Here is a 20,206-nt window from a genome sequence, read left to right on the forward strand (position 1 = left end):
GTAAATGTGAGCTCTAGACAGATGGGTTGTGATGGGCTAAGTTTTTTATACTTCTGCAGTCCTTAATATAAGACCTAATTTGAGAATTGAATTAGCTCTGTATATAAGACTTATTTCAAATGTTTATTAATCTTTTTTTAAATTAACTTTGTGATATTCTCCAATAATAAATAAGTAGAAAAGGGAGAGGGAGAGAATTAAGGAACATGATTAGAGTGTTTTAGGGGAAAAAACATATCATATTAACTAATTTAACCAATAATCTTAATCTATTCAAATTAGTTAATTTGATTAATGATAAAGTGGTACTGTAATCGGACTCCTAGGATGCCATGGGCCATCTCATGACAAGGCTTCTGGCTATCACTTCATCGGCTTTTCATTTTCCACCTGATCCAGCTGATCATCTCTCGCCAACCAGACCTCTCCCTTGTGCCAGGATGCCTTGCTTTTTGCCCTTTTCTTATTTGTACTTTAATAATTTCATGATATGGTCCCTCATTGTAATTTCATGGTAAGACAATTTAAAAAAAGCAAGAGCGGAGAATATAGAAGAAATGAGGTATTTCTGTCTTTCTTGACAACCTACACAGGGAAATATATTCGTACCAAAAGCAGAAGGATAGCGAGTGCTTTACATCTACGGATAAAACAGAATAAACATGCAAAGACCATCCACTCTTGACATATAGCATGATGAGATCCAGTTAGAAGGCCATTGGATCTGGACAAGAGATTAAAGTAATAAGGTTATCTGCACCTTTACTGATATTAAAGCTCAGGCCTCAGGGTCTGGCTGTTATCGTATCGACTTTGATGTCTTGCCCACCCATTTCCTCATGCGTTCACTTGTTTCTTCCACCTACAAATTAAATGGAAGGAGTCAAAAAGAACTACTAATAAATATCTCCATGAATTTATACACGCACAAGTATTTGCACCGAAAAAGGGAACATGTGAACAGTAATGAAAATTAGTTGAAGTCATAATAATCGGAGAATATCAGTTTCTAGGAGCGATCGAAAAGATGAACATGAATTTTCAGAAAGAATGTCAAAGGATCGCTTACCTCCTTGTTCCAATTGGTTCTATAAAGTACAAACAAGAGCAGCAAAGTCTGCAGAGCAGTTCCACATATCATTCCTCCCCAAAGTCCCTATACATGGGGGGGAAAAAAGTTATAACTATTAGAAAATTGTCGTCTTCTTTTCTATTTTCCAATTGTATGTCTTCCTTTCTGTCCCCAAGAAAATAGTTAATGCTGCGTGGATATAGAGAAAGGCTGCAGCTAAAGGTCTCTTTAAAAGTATGCAGCCGTTAGATTTGAGATAATCATTGTTTACAAAGCAGTGAACTTACAAGTGAACACAGCTTCCATTTAAATTCAAAGTTAATATAAGATGTCAAAGACAGCTTCAATGCAAAAATTTAAGTTATGAAGTGTTTGCCCATACATAATTTTCTCTCTAATTTCTTACACATTGTTTCACATAAAAGTCTCGAGTGTTGGCATGCACAGCGTCAATTTCTATATGTAGTTTTATCTATGGTCTCTGACCAATAAATCCAAGAAAGGCTGTTTACCAAACTTGCTGTTTTATTTATCTTTTTCAAAAGGGCAGTATTCCATGGAAATAGAAGCGATTTAGTTACCTTAACCCCTAACTTCGCTTCATAACCAAGATAGAACCCCAGGGGAAGCCCAAAAATGTAATAACAACCCACATTGATGTAAGCCACCAGTCCCTGCCACCCACCTCCAACAGCAACACCTGCGAGAATTATTCCGAAACCATTAAAAAAAAAAAAAAGAACTGTTTTCATGAAGTGGAAATTTCCAATAGTTCATACCAGAAATCACTGGTTGAACGCTGTTAAGAACTACTGTCACAGCAAGGAGGCCAGCTAAGCGGGAGACTGCCTCGTGCAAAATTTTGCTGCTCGTGAAGATTATCGCGAAATAGTCTCTAGTTGCCAAAATAACAACCATGAAAATATGCCAATCAAAAGAGACTGGAACACTGTCACGTAAACAGAGTATTTTGCAGCTCTTGGATGTCGCAGTCCAAGTTCATTAGAAACTCTGACACTGTAGGTATTAGACAAGAAAAAGAACGAGTCACACATAACATGATAACGAGGTCAAAATGGTGACATAAAGAGAAAAATAGATCAAAATCAGACTCAGAATAAGGAACCCACCGACCCCCCACCCCCACCCCAACAAAAAAAAAGAAGAAAAAAGGAAACACCAATGATAAATCTACCCAGGGGTCTTAATTTTAGTGCTCATAGTTATTGCAATAAAAAATCCAATTTCTTGGGTGATTTTAATATTTTATTATAATTTATATCAGGTGACTTGGCATGTCATTTGTCCTAAAATGCGAAAGAAAAAACTGAGACATGACTTCTGGCTGCATACCTGATGGCTGCATTTATCCCAATAAACAGCATTGCTTCCCATCCATTGTAATTCATGCTATAAAACACCATTGAATGCATTAGAAACGGATGGCATGACAGGCATGACGTCAATAACATTACGTTTCATGAATCCCTGGAGGACTTACATATGGAGAAATTAATTACTAGGGTTTATGAATTCCTTAAGAAAGTTAATTCCTAACTTCATCACAGTTCTATCTTCTAACTATAGCCTTTACACTCATTTTTTCAATCCACGGGAGGGAAATGTTCAGCCTAACCATCATTAAATTTCTTCTTTTCCATGTTTCAATTCTTCAAGAATAAAATCATCACTTTGTTCTTTTCCTTTTCTTTGGCAAGAATAAGAATATAGTTCTTCAGGCCTAAATAAAATCATCACGAGGTTCATATAATGTTCATCCCTCCTCCTCTATGGAGGATAGAAGTAGGATGTAATGCAACGCTACAATGGTTCAGAGATTGCACTGGTTTTGGTAACTCGGTGAGATAGTTATGTTCGAGCATGAAGTTACGATCTTACCAAATGGAGAGAGAATCTACAGCGATCACTGCATTATCAAGGTGGCCAGTAAGAACAATAAGGCTCATCATATACCAAACCTCAAGGCAAAGCATTACAGCTGATTCAAGGGATAGCCTAACGAAAGCCCAAATATCCTCAAATGCTGCCCAAGAGAATCCATGCCACCCTTCCTTGCACCAAACTACAACATAAACAACTTGAGCCAATGAAATTCCCCAACTAGTGACGTCAAATGCCACAGCTGCACCAGTTAAGCCCCACTTGAATACATATATTAAGAGCCATAACAACCCAGTGTGCAGAAGTAGAGCCACAAAACCAATCCAGGCAATCACGTTAACCTTGCTTTGAGCTTGAAGAAACTTTTGGGTTGGAAAATTGATGGCTAGTGAGAAAAACTGAGGAATCACTTGTATAGTGAACTTTCCAGCTATATCAGCTATCTCTTTCTGTTGGCCTAGAAGTTCCAATATTGGAGCCGAAAAGATGTAAATTGGCAAGAGTAAAATGCAGGTGACCCATAGGATTATCCATGAGCGTTGCATGTAAACACCAAGCAAGTAAATTTGGCCAGCACCAAAAGCTTGGCCACAGAGAGTCTCCAATGCACTTCCCATGCCAAGCTACAGGTTTTGCAGAGAAAGATCAGATTTTAAACTCAATAAAACAACTTTCAACACATATCAATGATAAAGCTTTACTTTGGTAGAAAAAACTTATGTGAAGGTGGATATAAAAATTGGAAATTTGAAAGTGCAATATACACTTCTTAGTTATCTATTGTGTAATCATAGACTAGACTGCAAGCTCAACTTTGGGTCAATATTTAAAAGATCTGGATCCCACCTACTGTCTACAATCAACTCTAGTTGCCACTCTTTCCGCAACACATTGTAATTATGCATCACAGTAGAATTAAAGCAAAGAGGCTTCTGATATTGCTTGCAACACTAAAAGATTAAAAGTAAATCAAGAAAGTAACATTAATGAATTGCAGATTCTCTTCATCATCATCCGAAGAACTCCACAGAGATAAGACTCTCTACTTCACATGGTAAAGCGCTTTTAAGCCATTGTAATTTAGAGAAATGTATAAAATAATAATAAATTATTCAACTTCAAAAGAATATGGACGCCGCATGAGAGACAGACTGAAGTCCGAGGGATTTAAATATAGATTATATTTAATGTGACCAAAAAGATTTGCAACGCAGCTGTAATGAAATTAAACCATGTTTCGAAGACATTGAAGCTTAGCTTTAATTAGCCAAGGCTCGAGTGAGTAAAAGAAAGTTAAAGAGACATAGTTCATTGAGTTTCTCATTCACTAAAAGCCAGTCATGATATTAGTGCGTAATGTAAACCGTGTTTAAATATAAAGTATTATATAAAATTTCTATTACGGTAATGCACACTATGCGGTAGGACTCTGATTTTTGGAGTAAAGATGAGATGCTGGCGTTGATAAACACATTCGGACACATCCATAGAGCTTCCATACATCTTCATCTAGAGAGGCAAGTAAATACACTAACCATGAAGCCAAAAGAGAAGGTTCCGATAACAGAGAGAGACAGAGAAACCGCGGAGAGCTCAATTTCGCCAAGATGGCCGACGAAAATGTTGGTGAAGGAGTTGACGCCGAATTGGCACACAATATTAAAAATGATCGGCATCGCAATCCGCCACAACTTGACCGATTCTGTCCAGAATACCTCCTTAGCGGCCTTGAATCCCTTCACTGAAGCATAGTCGCCGTTCTCGTCCAACACCACCGGGGACGGCGACGGAGGGTCAGAGGTTTTGAGCAGAGGAGCGTGCGCGTCCATCTCAATCGCCGCCAGAGAAGAGCTGAAGAAAACAAAGAAGAGAATGAAGGAATAGCAGTTATTTACATGAAATCATTCACGAGACTCATTTTGGCTTTCTTGTTGCATTCAATATCTGCGCCATTGCATGCCTCGGGGAAGAGAGCTTAAATGCATGCCTGCGGTGCTGCCTTCAGCTACACTCAATTATCCTTCTTCTAAAATTTTCTACCAAAAATGCTAATACTATAAATTTTAGAGAGTATATTACCAGTATAGATTATAGATAGACTATGTAACTTGCAAAATTAAAATAGATTTTAAAACTGAAAATAAAAAATTAGTATTCCATCTAATCCTTAATATAAGACCCAATTGTTAAATTGGTTTTGATCCTACATATAAGACCCATTTCTCATATTTATGAATTTTTTCGAAATTATCTATATGGATACTCACTCAACCATAATTAAGTAGAAGAGGAAGATGAGGTATTAAGAAAGATAATTATGATATTTTAGAAAAAACGTGTCACATTTCTTATAATTAACTAACTTATATAACTTCTTTAATCTAATCAAATTAATTAAATTGATCTTATATTAAAAAACAAGGGAGTAGCTAATTTGATATTTAATTTGGTTCTAAATACAAAACCTCAGTCCACTTTATCTCCAATATTTATTTAGTTTGACTTCAAGTAATTCTCATAGTAATTATTATCAATAAGTAATTCAAACACCCGTTATTAATAAGAGTATTTTAAAAAAGACAATAATTATTTATTACAGGTAATTAACTTTTTTTATTTTTTTAAAATTAGTTAAATATGTTTTATATTAAAAATTATTCAACCAGTTGAAATATTTATGAAGTAAAGATTGGGATTTGGGAACGTTTTGCTACCTACCTAGTTAGAATGCCTGTGAATCCATCTTTGTTTATTTACTTGTCCAGATGTATATTATAGTATAGTATTTCAAATTTTAAAAAATTACTTTTACTAAATGCAGAGCATTGAATTTAATGAATGTAGTTCAGATTTAAAAATTAAAATAGTGCTGCACTTTATGTTATTAAAAAAATAGTGCAGCGAGGACAATACTTAAAAAAATTTATATACTATATATGAATTTTACCTTTTTTTTTCCTTAATCTATATTTTTTATGAGAATAAGTAAATAAGAACGAAAGAAGCAGAACGAACTCGTCTTAAGTTTTAGTGAACTATGATGAAGATGAAAATTTACACTAATTAAAATCACAATATTAATTAATTAATACACTCATAGACTGATTTTTTTGGGGGCCAAATACAGTAGTTAACTTTAATAAGTTGATTAATAATTACATGAATTGATGAATTTCCTACCAATTTATTATTTTTAACTAATTTTGTCATGTAATGCGATTATTTGCCCTTATAGAAAATCAATGCTGCAAATTTGGACGTACCAAGCGGCGATGCATTAAATGGGCGTTAGGTAACGTGAAGGGTGTGAGACACGGCCGCGTCAACCATTCACTGGTCCCATGAGGTGCTGTGCTCAGCCCTATATTATGAGGTCCAGAAAAAGCCCGAATTAATTATATCTGACATAATTAAACATTATTTTTAAAAAAGCATTTAAATATCAGCGCTTATTGGATTCTAAGTAAGATTATATTTATATATCTGCGCTTGTTTTCATTAGAAATCGAGTTTTGTTTCCAATCCGTTTCCTGCATACATCTACAATAATTCCCTCAACTCTCTTAGACACCTGAAAAAAATAATTTTAGGCTATGCTAAATAAACATGTGAAAAAAAAATTATTTTTTAAAATATAGAAATAATTTTTGGAAGTAAAACCTAAACAATTCTTCATATAAAGACGTTGCTGCTCTAAACTGGGAAATCCTTTATCTCTCATGCACAAACCTTCCATGTGCTATATATTTATTACGTACATCCATAACTTCCTATACCTCTTTTTCATTAGATCATGATGTGTCCCTAGGCATGGATCTTTTTATTTTCTCGTTAATTATCTCAATCAACATTATATGAGCCGTATTAATAATACGCAACCTAGTAATATCATGACTTAAATGGATAATTACAAAGGTTTTGTCATTAGAAAATTTAGCTTCAAGAGAGAAGCCCAGGAGGCAGGAAAAAATAAGTTAAATAACAATACATATTGTGCGATGACTTTTTTTTTTTTTGGTTACTAAGGTTGGCAAAGTTCCTACCTGCTTTGCGTGTGTAATAGACCAACAAGGCATTTAAATTTATAGTCTCGTTAGTCTTTTAGAAACAATAATTTTTTTTTGTGGGCACAGATATCCTCTTATTATACACAATCACGTTCAGGATACTGTCGGATACTAAATATGAATACTTTTTTTAAATAAAAAATAAAATCTTAATTTATCATGTTATGAAAAACTAACCTTTAGTCATGATAATAATTGCGAGTCGCTAGAAATAAAAGTTCAAGGAAAGCCTACTTCTTTTTTTTTTTTGTACTAATGGAAAAGCCCGCTTCTTTTTATATCATATTGGGGGTTACAGGAAGTAAAAGAAGCGGGCTTTTGAATGGCTGATAGCCGAGGTTTTACTTTGGGCTTTGTGGGCCTAGGCCCAACCCCCATAATTGGATTGGTCTCTATTCTGTATAATGCAAACTTCCCAGCGGGTTGCATGTTTCAGTGACGCCAAAAAAAAAAAAACACAAAATTTTGAAGTTCATCGATAAAATAATAACATTAAGTCGATTTTCAATATACTAATAAAGAAAGAGATTAAAGTGGAATAAAAGCTTTCTAAAATTAATCTTTCAAAATTCTTTAGTGTAGGAATTTACGTGGCGTCAGTTCTGTTTGTTTTGGGGCCTGGTATGGTATGTGGTATAATGTTGCTTTATAAAAAGTACAATTGTCAGCGTCACGAAACAGACCATTCATGAATATTAATAATATTTTATTTTTCGTCCTTTATTTCTGATTATTCATCTTGATTCAGACAAAGCTGTTTAGAAAATATCGACAGGCGAATTTTTTTTTTTTTAGTGAAAATTGCTGTCCCATTCCAAAATAGTATACAAAATTTGAACATATGTAACTCTTTTTTAGTTATATGCAACTTATATGTAATTATGTACAAAATAAAAGACATTTATATACATCTAAAAATATTTTGCATACGTGTAAAGAAGAATTGTATCTATTAAAAATGAATTGCAGATGTGAACAATAAATAAATCTGGTAATGAGAAATTTTTCAGTAATTTTTCCAATTTGTTAAATATGTTTTTAAAGTATTGAACCGATTATATTATTTTCAACAGAAAGTATAAAGCTAAATTCTACATTACTGTATATTTATCTGGTAATAAATCACCACGTAAAGAATGAAATAATATATAATTATTAATTAATGATCTTTTTGTACGGGTAAGTTTGAAGCATCTTTCAACGTAACATATCTCAATTTTGCCCGGACTACTAAAAGCAAGGAATAGACCCTTAGCTGCATTTACCTCACACAATAGAATTAGAAATCGAAATCCCAACCATTTACTCAGAAAATTTATTATATTTAATTCGGGATTTTTTTAATCAAACATGCATTTTACGTGTAAGATTGAAACTCACAAAGGAATTCTCGCGTACCCAAAAAAAATTGTCCTCCTTTCTAATTGATGATAAAAGCAGTCCTAATACCTTTTTTCATCAATGCAAAAAATCGTCAACCTCCCTTCTAAGAAAAATAGATCACAAGTTCAAACACGTGCTTTATTCATGGGCGTGTCTTTGTATGAAAGTACCACCCTATTCATACTCACAAGTAACCAGTAGTAAAAAAAATTGCTCCTAGATATGAGTTACTTGAAAGGTAATTAATGATTTTTTAAAATTTTTTTTTTATCTATGTGGACTTAAGAAATGCAGAGGTAAAATAAATATGTAAGAGAAAATATAAAATACTTCTCTAGTCTTATTTATAGGACAATAAGAAAATATTTTTCTTAGTCCGGTTTATAAACCACCTTATTAAATTTTAATATTAATAATATTATTTTTTTTTCATTTATTATAATATAGATAATTATTTTTTAATATATATATTAAATAAGGATAAACTTGAAAAGTTGTTATATTTTAAAAAATAGTTCATACAGTTTAAATTTTTTTTAAGTTTATTAAACTACGTTGAAAGTGTCGTATAAATAAGACTAAAAAAATAATTTATGGGTTTGAAGTGCAGATTATTTATAAATAATAACAAAATACTATTTATGTGGGCTCTTCATTTAATCCCTATAAAAAATTCATAATAAAGTAGTAACGTTATTTACAGTTAACTTAGTTCCAGTTCATCTAATCTGCCCCAAAACTTCAATCAATTTGAATAATAATAAAAAAATCAATCCCATTTGCTCCCTCCTTTTCTGAAACTTTATGATTCTATCTCTCCTCGTCTTGGAAAGCATCATTTATGAGGGCATTTATGAATTATGAATGAGTGAGGGAAGGAGGTCCCCTTGGCCATCATCTTCCCTGAGCTGCTTTTTCCATATGTCTAAGGGCAGCACTCTTTTTGCCTAAAAGGTCTGCTCTCTCCCAATTCACTCTCTGTTTTTTGTGCTCATTTCCAGGGAAAAAGTTCCTGTACCTCTCCATTTCCATATTATGCTGGCCCCTCCCCTTTAAATATATCTCATCCTTTGCTGGGAACAATAGTACATATTATTGAATTAATAGAAGATATTTTGGTTGAAGGATAAATATCTAGACATAATTAAGATGTCTCTTTTTTATAGGATAAAAATAGGGAATTGTTTCAACAACAAAGGAATAAATGAGAAATTGTAAACCCCCCGGTGGGTGTTCTGTTGAACTATTCAGATTTTTTTTGTTGGTAAAGATTCTTCCTTAAGGGAAAAAAACTATTACTGCTAAAAAAAAAAATTAGTTGAGTGGCTAGAAATAATCAGATAGGAAAATTCGACTGTAAATGCATGAGTTTAATAACTAGTTTATGCCGATTAATCAAATTAGTAAAGTAAGTTATTTTAAAAATATGATTTTTTTGGGTTAATATAATTTGTGGTTCATCAAATCTCAAACCATAGGTTTCGGTTCTTCAAAAAATAAAATAGTTCAAGTTTTTATTCAGTTATAAAAACTTACAGTATATTTCAAATAAAAAGAAACTTGATGGATCAACATTTATGATTTGAAATTTGAGAGAATTAAAGGAGTAATTAAGGAATAGAATGAGAAATTCTCTGATAAGGAGTGGGTTGGAATCCGCTTGAAAGTCATTCAAAATCTTTTAGTGGGGATTCCTTTTAAAGGAGATTCTTTCACGCCAAAGGACCAGTTAAATGATTATAACTTGATAAAAATGTTTACCGTTTTACGAGTTTTTTTATTACCCAGTACCAATGGTGACGCAAGTTTTTAATCAAATTTTGGGGGAAAAGAATTAATTTCATCGTATATATGAGGAGATTTTTTATCAAAATTTAAACTCAGGCCTCATCAAATGGGAAAAAAAAAAAGAGCATATATTCCTGGAAAATGTGAGGAAATGCTGTTCATATTTTGCCGCCAACAAAAAAACAATACGAGTAATACTCTTTAATGAAAAGCATAGAACCTATCATGAGATGACCCACTCATTGCACAACAAAAAGCTAAAAAGGCCTGAAGTTGGTACACATAAAATTAAAATATGCATGTAATTCTAGAACATTGTAAAGTAATTAAGTGGCGCCAAAATGTCCCAGCAATCAACAATTATTATTATCATCATTATTTTGTATTGCATAATTTTCACTCCCTGTCTAGCCACTCGTCACACTCTTCCCTCTCTTGTCTTTTTCAAAAGGAATTATGCTTTTTCTACTTTTTTATTTGCCTTGAAATGAATGATAAAATACACTTTTAAGTTGTTTTTTTTCCTTACAAGTACACGTACTCTTTTATTAAAATTAATTTTATTATCAAAAATTAAATATGAACATCTCTCCAATGCTATCTCTCTCCGACCTTCCTATGAGACCATATCCTTTTAATTTATAATTTTGTTTGAATTAAGTTATTTTTCTTTGGCGGGAAAAAGATAAGTCCTTTTTCAAGTTTAACTAAAAGTTAAAAATGAAGAAAAGAACATCAATGTGAAATTAAACAAAAAATTATAACGGAGCCTCCTTTTCACAAGTTATAAGTAAAATGATTTAGAGTTTATTTGGATTGACTTATAAGTAATTTTTTAAATATAATTTACGAAATACGAAATAAGTATGTGAAGAGAGTTTTGTCTCGACTTATATAAACTTGTTTAAAAGTACTTTTTGAACGGAACTTTAAACAAGTCCTTATTATTTGGATTAGCAGTCTGGGAGTTAACTTTTCTAGATGAACATTGCGGGTATAACATAAAATAAAAAAGCAAGGAAAAAAAAGGAATCAAAGTATATGAGCTATTGGACGACCTACTTTAGGATATGTTCATAATGCCAACCAAGGTCCACCCCGTAATTAAGTTTAGATTCCGTAAGAAATAGTTTGTCTGTGTGTATTGATGTGGTGCACCCACCGTATTGTATTGCATGTATTCGCGTTGAAAGAAAAATAAAATCTAGGGTTCGTTTATTTATAATATCTATCAATTTTAAGTATTATATTATTAATTTGATTTGTTTATACTTCTATCTTTATGTAGTTATTTATACTAGTAATTATTATATTCACTTTACTAAGAATCACAAAATCTTCAATCAGAATTAATTATTAATGTTAATATAAAACATACAAAATATTTTTTTATACCCAAAATTTTTTTTAATACTCCTGTTATTAAAAAAATGTGTAATACTTCTTCTAATGTTTAATATAGAAATTATTTCAGATTTTGAATTTAGTCTTGTATATAAGATTTTAATTTATTTTTTTATATTTTATAAATTAATTTATCCAAATTATAAATTAATATATTATTTAACTTGTATTTTTTATTTTTTAATTAACTGGTGGCGAATTATTTATTAATAAAAAAATACCACTTATTACTCAAAATATGTAAATCACAGTTGTTATGGTTTATTACTTCACCTCACGTGGGATCACCCTGACAACTTACGCTATTTTAAGGAGTGAGTGATTGACACGTGTATTAGCATATCCCCGACTTAAAATCCAATGGCTGTGATTTATTCAGTCCCTTTGTAATGTTGCTTTACAGGGGGGGCCATGTTGACCCTTATGCACGAATGGGTGTCTACCACGTGTCAAATTCTTATCCATTGTTGAATTGAACGGTCGTGATTTACTTCTGTCCATTGGGTTGTCTTTACGGCGCCCAAGTCGGAAAAGCGAACTGAGGGGCGTCCCGCGTCCCGCAAGTGCAGATGACGTCATCTTTTGACATTTAACCTCTCACTTCCTCTCCCACTCGTCTGTGTATAGCCTGTTGCGCCACGCGCTGACAGCTCATTACACAATAATAATATTCTGTTTCATTTATTTTTTTAATCTATAAAAAGTAACTTCTTATCTTCCTAACCATTTCAAGTGACCTTTTTGACCTTCAACAATTTCCAGTGTTTTTATGTTTTTAGTTTTTTATTTTTTGCCTGCGTTTCAATTTCCAGTAATTGAACCAGCGGCATGTGACCATTTTCTTGGGAAGTTATTATAGGAAGAGATTTAATTACCCTAAATTTTTCTGACAACTGAGGAATATACAACGATAAGTTTTAAAGTAATGAATAACAATAGGTATGGGGTGGTTATTTGTCATTAAAAATTTTTTTGTAATTATATTTTTTGGGACCTCGTGATAATTCTCCCTTATTTTTTTATTTTATTTTTAGATTAAACTAGCATTCTTGTATTTTGTTTACTATATGAGAAAAATGTTAAATTAACATATGACATTTTGATAGAATGCTTGTCCAGGAATATATATTTATAAAATGTTAAAAAATAAAATGATGGCTTCAAAACCAACTGAATGTATGAGATACAATCTAAAAAATTAATAATCTAATATTTTTTGAGAGGCAGTAATCCATTATAAAGAAGTAAGTTTATCCTATATATCCCTGAGCGGCCTGAAAAGCTAAAAAAAGTTGTTTCATCCTGAAGAATATGCTAACTGAAGAAAAATACAACTTTAATTCACTTTGGAGATTAAAAAAAATTATCAAGAAAGATAAATTATGGGCCACACATGCTTCGGCATGCTGTTCACAATTAATTGGAAAATATATATTTTTTTATGAATTTCATATTATATGTAAGTGAGCGTGAAAAATTTACCAAGAAATCATGCTATAAGCAATTTGACGAGAAAAAAAAGATTGAAATCAATATTATACTTCAAAATGTTAGACGGAACCATCCAGAAAGTCCGGTATAGTTGATAGATAGTTAGGTCCTAAAACATAATTTCTGGAGTTCAAATTAAATTGTGGGCATGAAAGAAAAGTTTGGGAAAAAGAGAAGCTCAATTTGATTATATCTTGATTTCTAAAAAATAAAGACATGGAATAAATATCGAAATAGTACTTGTCCTGGTCCTTGGTATTGTGTGGTCTATATATGATTTTAGCAATAATCTGAAACAAATCTTTGAACTTTGAAGGACTAAGAAACGAATCGTTTTGGGTGGATTCATTGAACCATTAATTTGCAAGTTGGGATTCCGCGTTTCCGGCAGGGTATGTTGAATTCGACTGTGTAAAGTGGATATTATTAGCTCAATAGTAACAATACTTTAACAAAAGGAAGCAACAATAATGCTTTAACATTAAGTTTATTGTTTTAAAAATTCAGAAAAAAAATCATAAATTATTGGGACGTGAATCTGGTGATGAGATGGTCCATAAAGGGCTCAACGCCAGCAATCAATTGGATGACACGTATATATATTCGCGTTGGATACCATCCGTATCTACCTTTGAACAATAATTTTCAAACCTTAAATAAAATAATATAGTACTCCTATGGTCTTATTTATAAAGTAAAAAGCGATAACATTTTTATCATATTTACAAGGCAGTAAGAGAAATTTTTTGTATTCTAATTTTACTTTTTATTTATTATATTATGTTGACTTTGTTTACATGAGGTATAATGTTATATTAAATAAGGATAAAGTTGAAAAGTTATTAAATTTTAAATGAGAGTTAATGAAATTTAAGGTTTTTCTTGTTTTGTATGAAACATGCCAATAGTACCTTATAAATAGAATCAGAAGAGTAGTTGGCAAAAAATATAAAATATAATACTGTGCTCCACTTGGTCCCTGTGGATGTGTATAGCCTTAACATTGTATAATTTTTTTTTCCTAATTTGCACATGTTTTTAATTTGGCACTAATACACTTTTATATATTGATCAAATTCTCTAACCTTACTCTGTTGGCATTGTTAATCTCTGCAACTCTAATCAATTGGCGCCATTAGTTTTTACAGAAAGACTAACGGCAATAACAGATCAAAATTAAAAGATCTAAGAGACGCATGCAGAAATGGATAAATATGAATGTTGCATTCACATCCGAACCGAATTATTGCCGAACTCGACAACATCCTTTTTATGTATAAAAATACAAAATAGTTGGCTCATAGCAATTAATAATATGGGAGCAATATTCAATGGGATCGGATGGGGCTGGGCAGTGGGCACTTTCTTCCATGGATCTCTGGGGAGGGGGGCTCCACAGAATTAAAAAGAATATAGGCACTCATATATATATTTAATTATGAGGGGGTCTCTTTACATTCTTGATGGGTGGAATAGAAATTATAGAATTGATTGGTTCCGTACCAATTCATAAATTTTTATTGCAGTCTCAGTTAATTGAGAAAAATAATTACTTTTTATTTTGAAAAATAAAAATAAGAAGAATAACTTGGAAGTATTGAAATATATGCTCTGGGCTTATAATTTATGGTTGACTTCTGCCCACCCAGAAACCCGAAACTTGTTCTCCTCATTATTCCTTTTCTCTTGCAATTATGACAATCATTATCTACAAATAAATGCTATGATAAAATACGAAAGTAGCATTAATAGTCTATTCAGTCCTTTTTATAAGACGTATATTTAGTTGCTGCTTTAGAGTATATTATAGAATGCAAATGAAAAAAGTTAAAATTAATTTATAAAAGTATTTCATCTCTCTACTTATTCCCCAAATCGATACTCGTACGTCATTTTCTTCAAAAAATATGTTATGGAGTATTTTCGGAAAATTTATAAAATGTTTTATAAGTAGAAATATCAAAATCTTTAAAAATATGACCTATTAAAGGAACAAAAGTAATCCACAGGAATTAGTTGAAAATTTAATTTTATTCTAAATACGTTATATACTATCTTGACAATATATTTTTACAACTAAGAAAATTGTACGGTGTGAAATGCATAAGAAAAAAAATACTTTATGACTAAATTTGCACGTTAGCTCTAATAACAAAAGCAGATGACTCCTATTAAAGTTAGTCTTGGAAAATATTATTACTTAACTCCTGTTCTTAATACAAAAATTAGCTAACTAATTTAAGTCGGTTAAAAAAATTTTGTTAAATTAGTTATTTATAATAAATAAGTGTTATCTTTTCTAAAATACTCTTATTAATCTTATGTATCAACTAAAACTACAATTTGACATGACATTTAATATGTACAACTATTACATAAATTACTTTGAAAAACATAAATAAATATAAAAGACAAAATGAATTATCATTTTATATTTAAGAACAAATCGAATGTCAAATCAACTCTTATATTAAAAATTAAAAATAGTACTCCTCCGGTCCTAAATGTAAGACCCTTATACACACTAGTATAAGGGTCTTACATTTAGGACCGGAGGAGTAACATTTTTCCAAAAAACAAAAATAACTTATTAGGTGCTAGGCAGAACTTCATCTGGGTTTGAATCCTACTCAGAGGCTCACTAAAAATCAGAAATCGTTGAAGAAAGAACAAGACATTTGCATACAATTCCATTACCTTAACCATATTACTTTGCGTTTGCTTTTGCTTCCTTTTTCCTCCAAGTACTATAGAGGCCAAGCGAGCAACAGCTAATAACTTGACACGTGTTTTTAATTATCTGACTTTTTGAGTTTATATAACTGCAACGTATCGTACAGAGATTGCACCTGCTCAATACTTTACGTGCAATTTGGATGTTAAAAAACAGCACAAGTTGTACTTTATATCCGTTTTCAATTATAATTCCCACCCACGTCTTATTTATCCTTGTGGCCCAGGACAAAAATAGTCACTCCGTCCTTAATATGGATTGTATTCAATTAATTTTGGTACTTAAGACAGTTAGTTATTTGCTAAAAATATATATTAATTTTTTAAAATACCTTATTAAATTATTTTCATTGAAACAAAATAAGGATATTAGAAAAATAATAATAAATATGAAAAATAAAATGAATTGAGATGTTTTATTTAATATTAAATCTAGTCACCAATTAGATTTTACATTAAAGTGTAAAAGAAAGTATTGGAGTCTGGCCCAAAAAAAAAAACACAGAGTCCTACTAGAAGTTTGTTTTTGGTTTTTTTTTATCTGAAGAAGTTTGTTTTTGGTTGCAGTCTATGGTAAGCTGCCGTATACTACCCGTTACATTTAAATGAGGGATCAGACTTGATTGATCTTGACATTATAAGCACGTGGGTTTAAATTGTGTGTAAAAAAATGAAAAAAAACTCGAAGTTGAAAGTTTTTTTTTCTCTAAACATATGTATCTTTTTATTATAGACAATTTTTTTGTCGAAAAAATCTTATGTAAAACATTATTAGGCACTAAATATAAATATATTTTTAAGAAAAATTTAAATATTAATTTATCATGTCAGGAGAAAATAATTTTTTTATTAAATTCAAACCCCATTAGTTCTGGTTTTAGGTTAGAAGTTGGAAGTCGATTTCTCAGTACTTGAAAGCTAAAACAAGCATAGGCCTTGTAGATTGAGGAGTTTAATAAACTATTCGCGCTCCTTCATTTTTTGCAGATAATGTGATCCATGGGAGTAGAACCATTTTTTATTTTTTAAAATTGCCAGCGAATAGATTTTTGTTAACATTCATATACACCACCTTACGTCTCTATTGATTAATTTAGAAAAATTAGAAAAGTTATTTAAACTAGTTATTTAAATAAATATTATCTTTTATGAGATACTTTTATTAATTATATATATTTGAACTACTCGGTGATAATATATTCTTAATACATACAACTAATATATAAATTACTTGATAAAAAAATAGATAAATATTAGATATTAAAATGTATTGCGATCTTATGTATGTGTGTGATGCTGACTAATATTAATATCCCTGTGATGCAGAGGATGAAAAATCCTCTAGTATCTTAATTGTTTATATAAACATTTACACTTGATGCATGATTTAGGGATAAAAAAAATGTAATTTAATAAAAATTGAAAATAAAATATGTCTATGTGGGGATGAAAGGGGGCGTCCAATTTTAAATTTGTGAAGAGATATATAGTAGTTTATTTTAACATTTGATGAATTTTTTAAATTTTATTCTTAATTATTTATTTTCTTTTTATCATAATCTCTTTTATAAGTTATAATATTTTTTCATACATTCTCTTTCATTCTTTTTTATTTATTATAAGAATATATTTAAAAATAAAAATAAAATTCTAACATATTAACTACTTTTAATTAATTTTTCGTAAATTAATTATTTAAAATTGATAATAAGAACACGTGGCATGGTGATACGTATACATTTTTTAGGTGATTGACCCAGTCACTAACTTCCACGTAACCCCCCATTCCAGCTGTCAATAGTATTAAATCATTAGCTAAATCCAACATGATCCCCAACCGTCTGCTCCTTCCCCTTTTCTTCGTACATTATTCTCTTACACCGTCACACCACACCGGCCCCTTCATTTTCCCAACTTCTCATGTCTCCATTCCGCTCCTCATTTCCCTATATTTCCATAATATCAAACTCATATTTGAAAAACAACTGGAAAACAAATTCTCATTAGAAATTTTGGCTAAAGATACAATTTTAAAAGTAAAAAGATATGGGTAAAATTGTACCAATAAAAAGATCATAATATTGAATGGACTTGAAAAATAAAATCAGCAGTAAAATTGTATTTTTACCCTAAAAATTTTATTGATAAGAATAACCTAAGTTAGGGTATCATTATTTTAGGTATACGAACATGTTAAAAATTTATCAGGTCTTTTAACCAATAAATTTTACCTATGGACTTTTTTTCAAATTTTTTCCACATTTTTCCTAGTCAATGTATTTTTTTGATACATTTTTTATTATTATTTTTTAAATTCAAGATCTAATAGTATTAATTAATTTAAAATTTCATACAATTTAGTATGATATTATTAGATTATAATATTCAGCCATTGTTGAATTCCAAGAGAAGTAGCTGTCCACATATTTTGAATTAATGTAAGTTAAAATCTAAAAATTCATGTTTAACTGTTTATACCACTCTCTACTAAAATCAAGGCATGCTATTTTTTAAATCAAACTTGAGGTAGTTGGAATTATAGTTTTAAACCTGAGAATTTATAATTAAAGCTGGTTATCCCAATATATTTTTAGGCTTGAACTTAACATTATAGTACTTAAAAAAAACTGAGCTTTTCTACTTTAAAATTTTAAATCTTATTAACTCTATTTTAAAATTTAATAATTTTATTTTTATTTAATAGTATTTAGTTTTTAAATTTTACAAAATAATAAATAAAAGATAAAATTTAATGTAAAACAATTTAATAATATAATTTATAAATACAATAAAAAAACTTTTTTTTTCCGCTTATAAATAGGAGGAGTATTTATTTGGAAAGGAACAGAATTGCGGCTTGGCGCGTGGCTTCTGTGTGGGGGAAGCAAGGCGTGTGCGCGTACATGTCATTGCCTTTTAAACGCGCGTTGGATTCTCCTCGTCGGCGTCTAGTGGATTCCTCCCCGCTACCGGTGAATCCAGTCACCTCAACTCCGAAACCAAACGTAGGTCCCCGCTGGTGTAAAGACCATATCGCCCCTCCCGCCCCCGCGGGTTAGCGTGGAGCTATTTTCTGTTATTATGACCTGTGCGGCGTAAACAGACGGCTTTACCCATTATAAGAGAAAAGCGTCCCACGTGTAATGACGGATATGCCCTCCGATTCTGTAATTTTTATGTTTTTTGAAATATATAAAAATTTGTGGTTAGCTAGTTGTCCTTTAAGACGAGGTGGTGGGTGGGTATCATCGGGTTTTGATGGCACTAGACGACGCATACGTTGTTGAGAAAATCTGACAAAGAGTTTGTATTTTATTTATTTATTAAGGTATGATAAATACAGCCCGGCATAAACTGCAACATAATTTACATAAGAAATAAACAAGAAAATAATAAACAATAAAAATTAATAATTTTAATTTGGGAATTGATATAATTTAGCACTATATAAAAAGTATTTTAGAGATATCAAGTAATATTTGTTGAAATTAAATAATCTAGTCTTTTTCAGTATATTTAAATTGGTTAAATGATTATTACCTCAAAAACTAAAGGAGCAATAAATTTAAATGAGGTTGAATACTTTAACAAAATCGTTCAAGATAATATCAATAACGAGGTGTTCGAGTAAGAACAAAATCATGATTTTAGAAGTACTTTTACGGTATACAAAGTAAATATATGGAGGAGTTTGTCTCGATTTATAAAAAAATACTTCTGAAAAGTGCTTCTGGGATTATCCAAACACCTCCTAAACCAGATACTAATGTTATAAGATAACGAAGACATGAACATCCTCGTAAGAGGCAATTACTGTGGAAAGACGGAATCATTAAAAAAAAGAAATAGTACATCTCATCCACTTGAAAAAATATTAATAAAATACAGTACATGGCTTTTATTCTAAAAAATAATCCGAGAATTAAAATTAAATAAATATGAGGAGATTAAATGGAAATTCGTGAAGCCCTTGACAGCTACGTGGAGCTGACCTGAAATGAATATTAGATCACCATCCATTGTTTCTTTCTTTCTTTGTCCTTTTTTTTTTTCCCCCTGCCAACCATAATCCATTGGTTCATGATATACAAGTTACGAACAGGTGGTGGAATACTAAATGTCTCATTCATAGAGGTTACTGACACTTACCAGTGTATCATTTATGACACTTCGGGCTCCAACTAAATGTTTATCATCAAATATTGTACCCTATTAAAGATTTATATATGTGTGTATAAAACCCAACATGGGATATAGTGCATATTTGCCCCATTAAAAAGGCTTACTAGAAAATTCTGGCGCAATTAACATCTTAATTAGAGGACAGAAAGTATGGTACTATAATAAATTTATCATTTTATTTTGA

At 31.0% G+C, this 20,206-nt stretch overlaps 1 protein-coding gene across 1 annotated transcript; it reads right to left on the reverse strand.

Annotated features, from left to right (window-relative positions):
• Positions 1 to 523: 523 nt before the first annotated feature.
• LOC114742719 (protein DETOXIFICATION 35-like) lies at positions 524 to 4,965 on the reverse strand. The gene is given in 8 exon segments (XM_028930939.1): positions 524 to 862; positions 1,070 to 1,156; positions 1,654 to 1,772; positions 1,852 to 1,992; positions 1,995 to 2,089; positions 2,426 to 2,482; positions 2,972 to 3,597; positions 4,510 to 4,965. Coding segments are annotated over 8 exon segments (1,482 nt in total). The 5' UTR covers positions 4,804 to 4,965; the 3' UTR covers positions 524 to 799.
• Between the last annotated feature and the right edge of the window lie 15,241 nt (positions 4,966 to 20,206).

Source organism: Neltuma alba, unplaced genomic scaffold (genome assembly GCF_004799145.2).
Source record: "Neltuma alba isolate B1F8T4 unplaced genomic scaffold, ASM479914v2 tig00003864_pilon, whole genome shotgun sequence".
NCBI lineage: Eukaryota > Viridiplantae > Streptophyta > Magnoliopsida > Fabales > Fabaceae > Neltuma > Neltuma alba.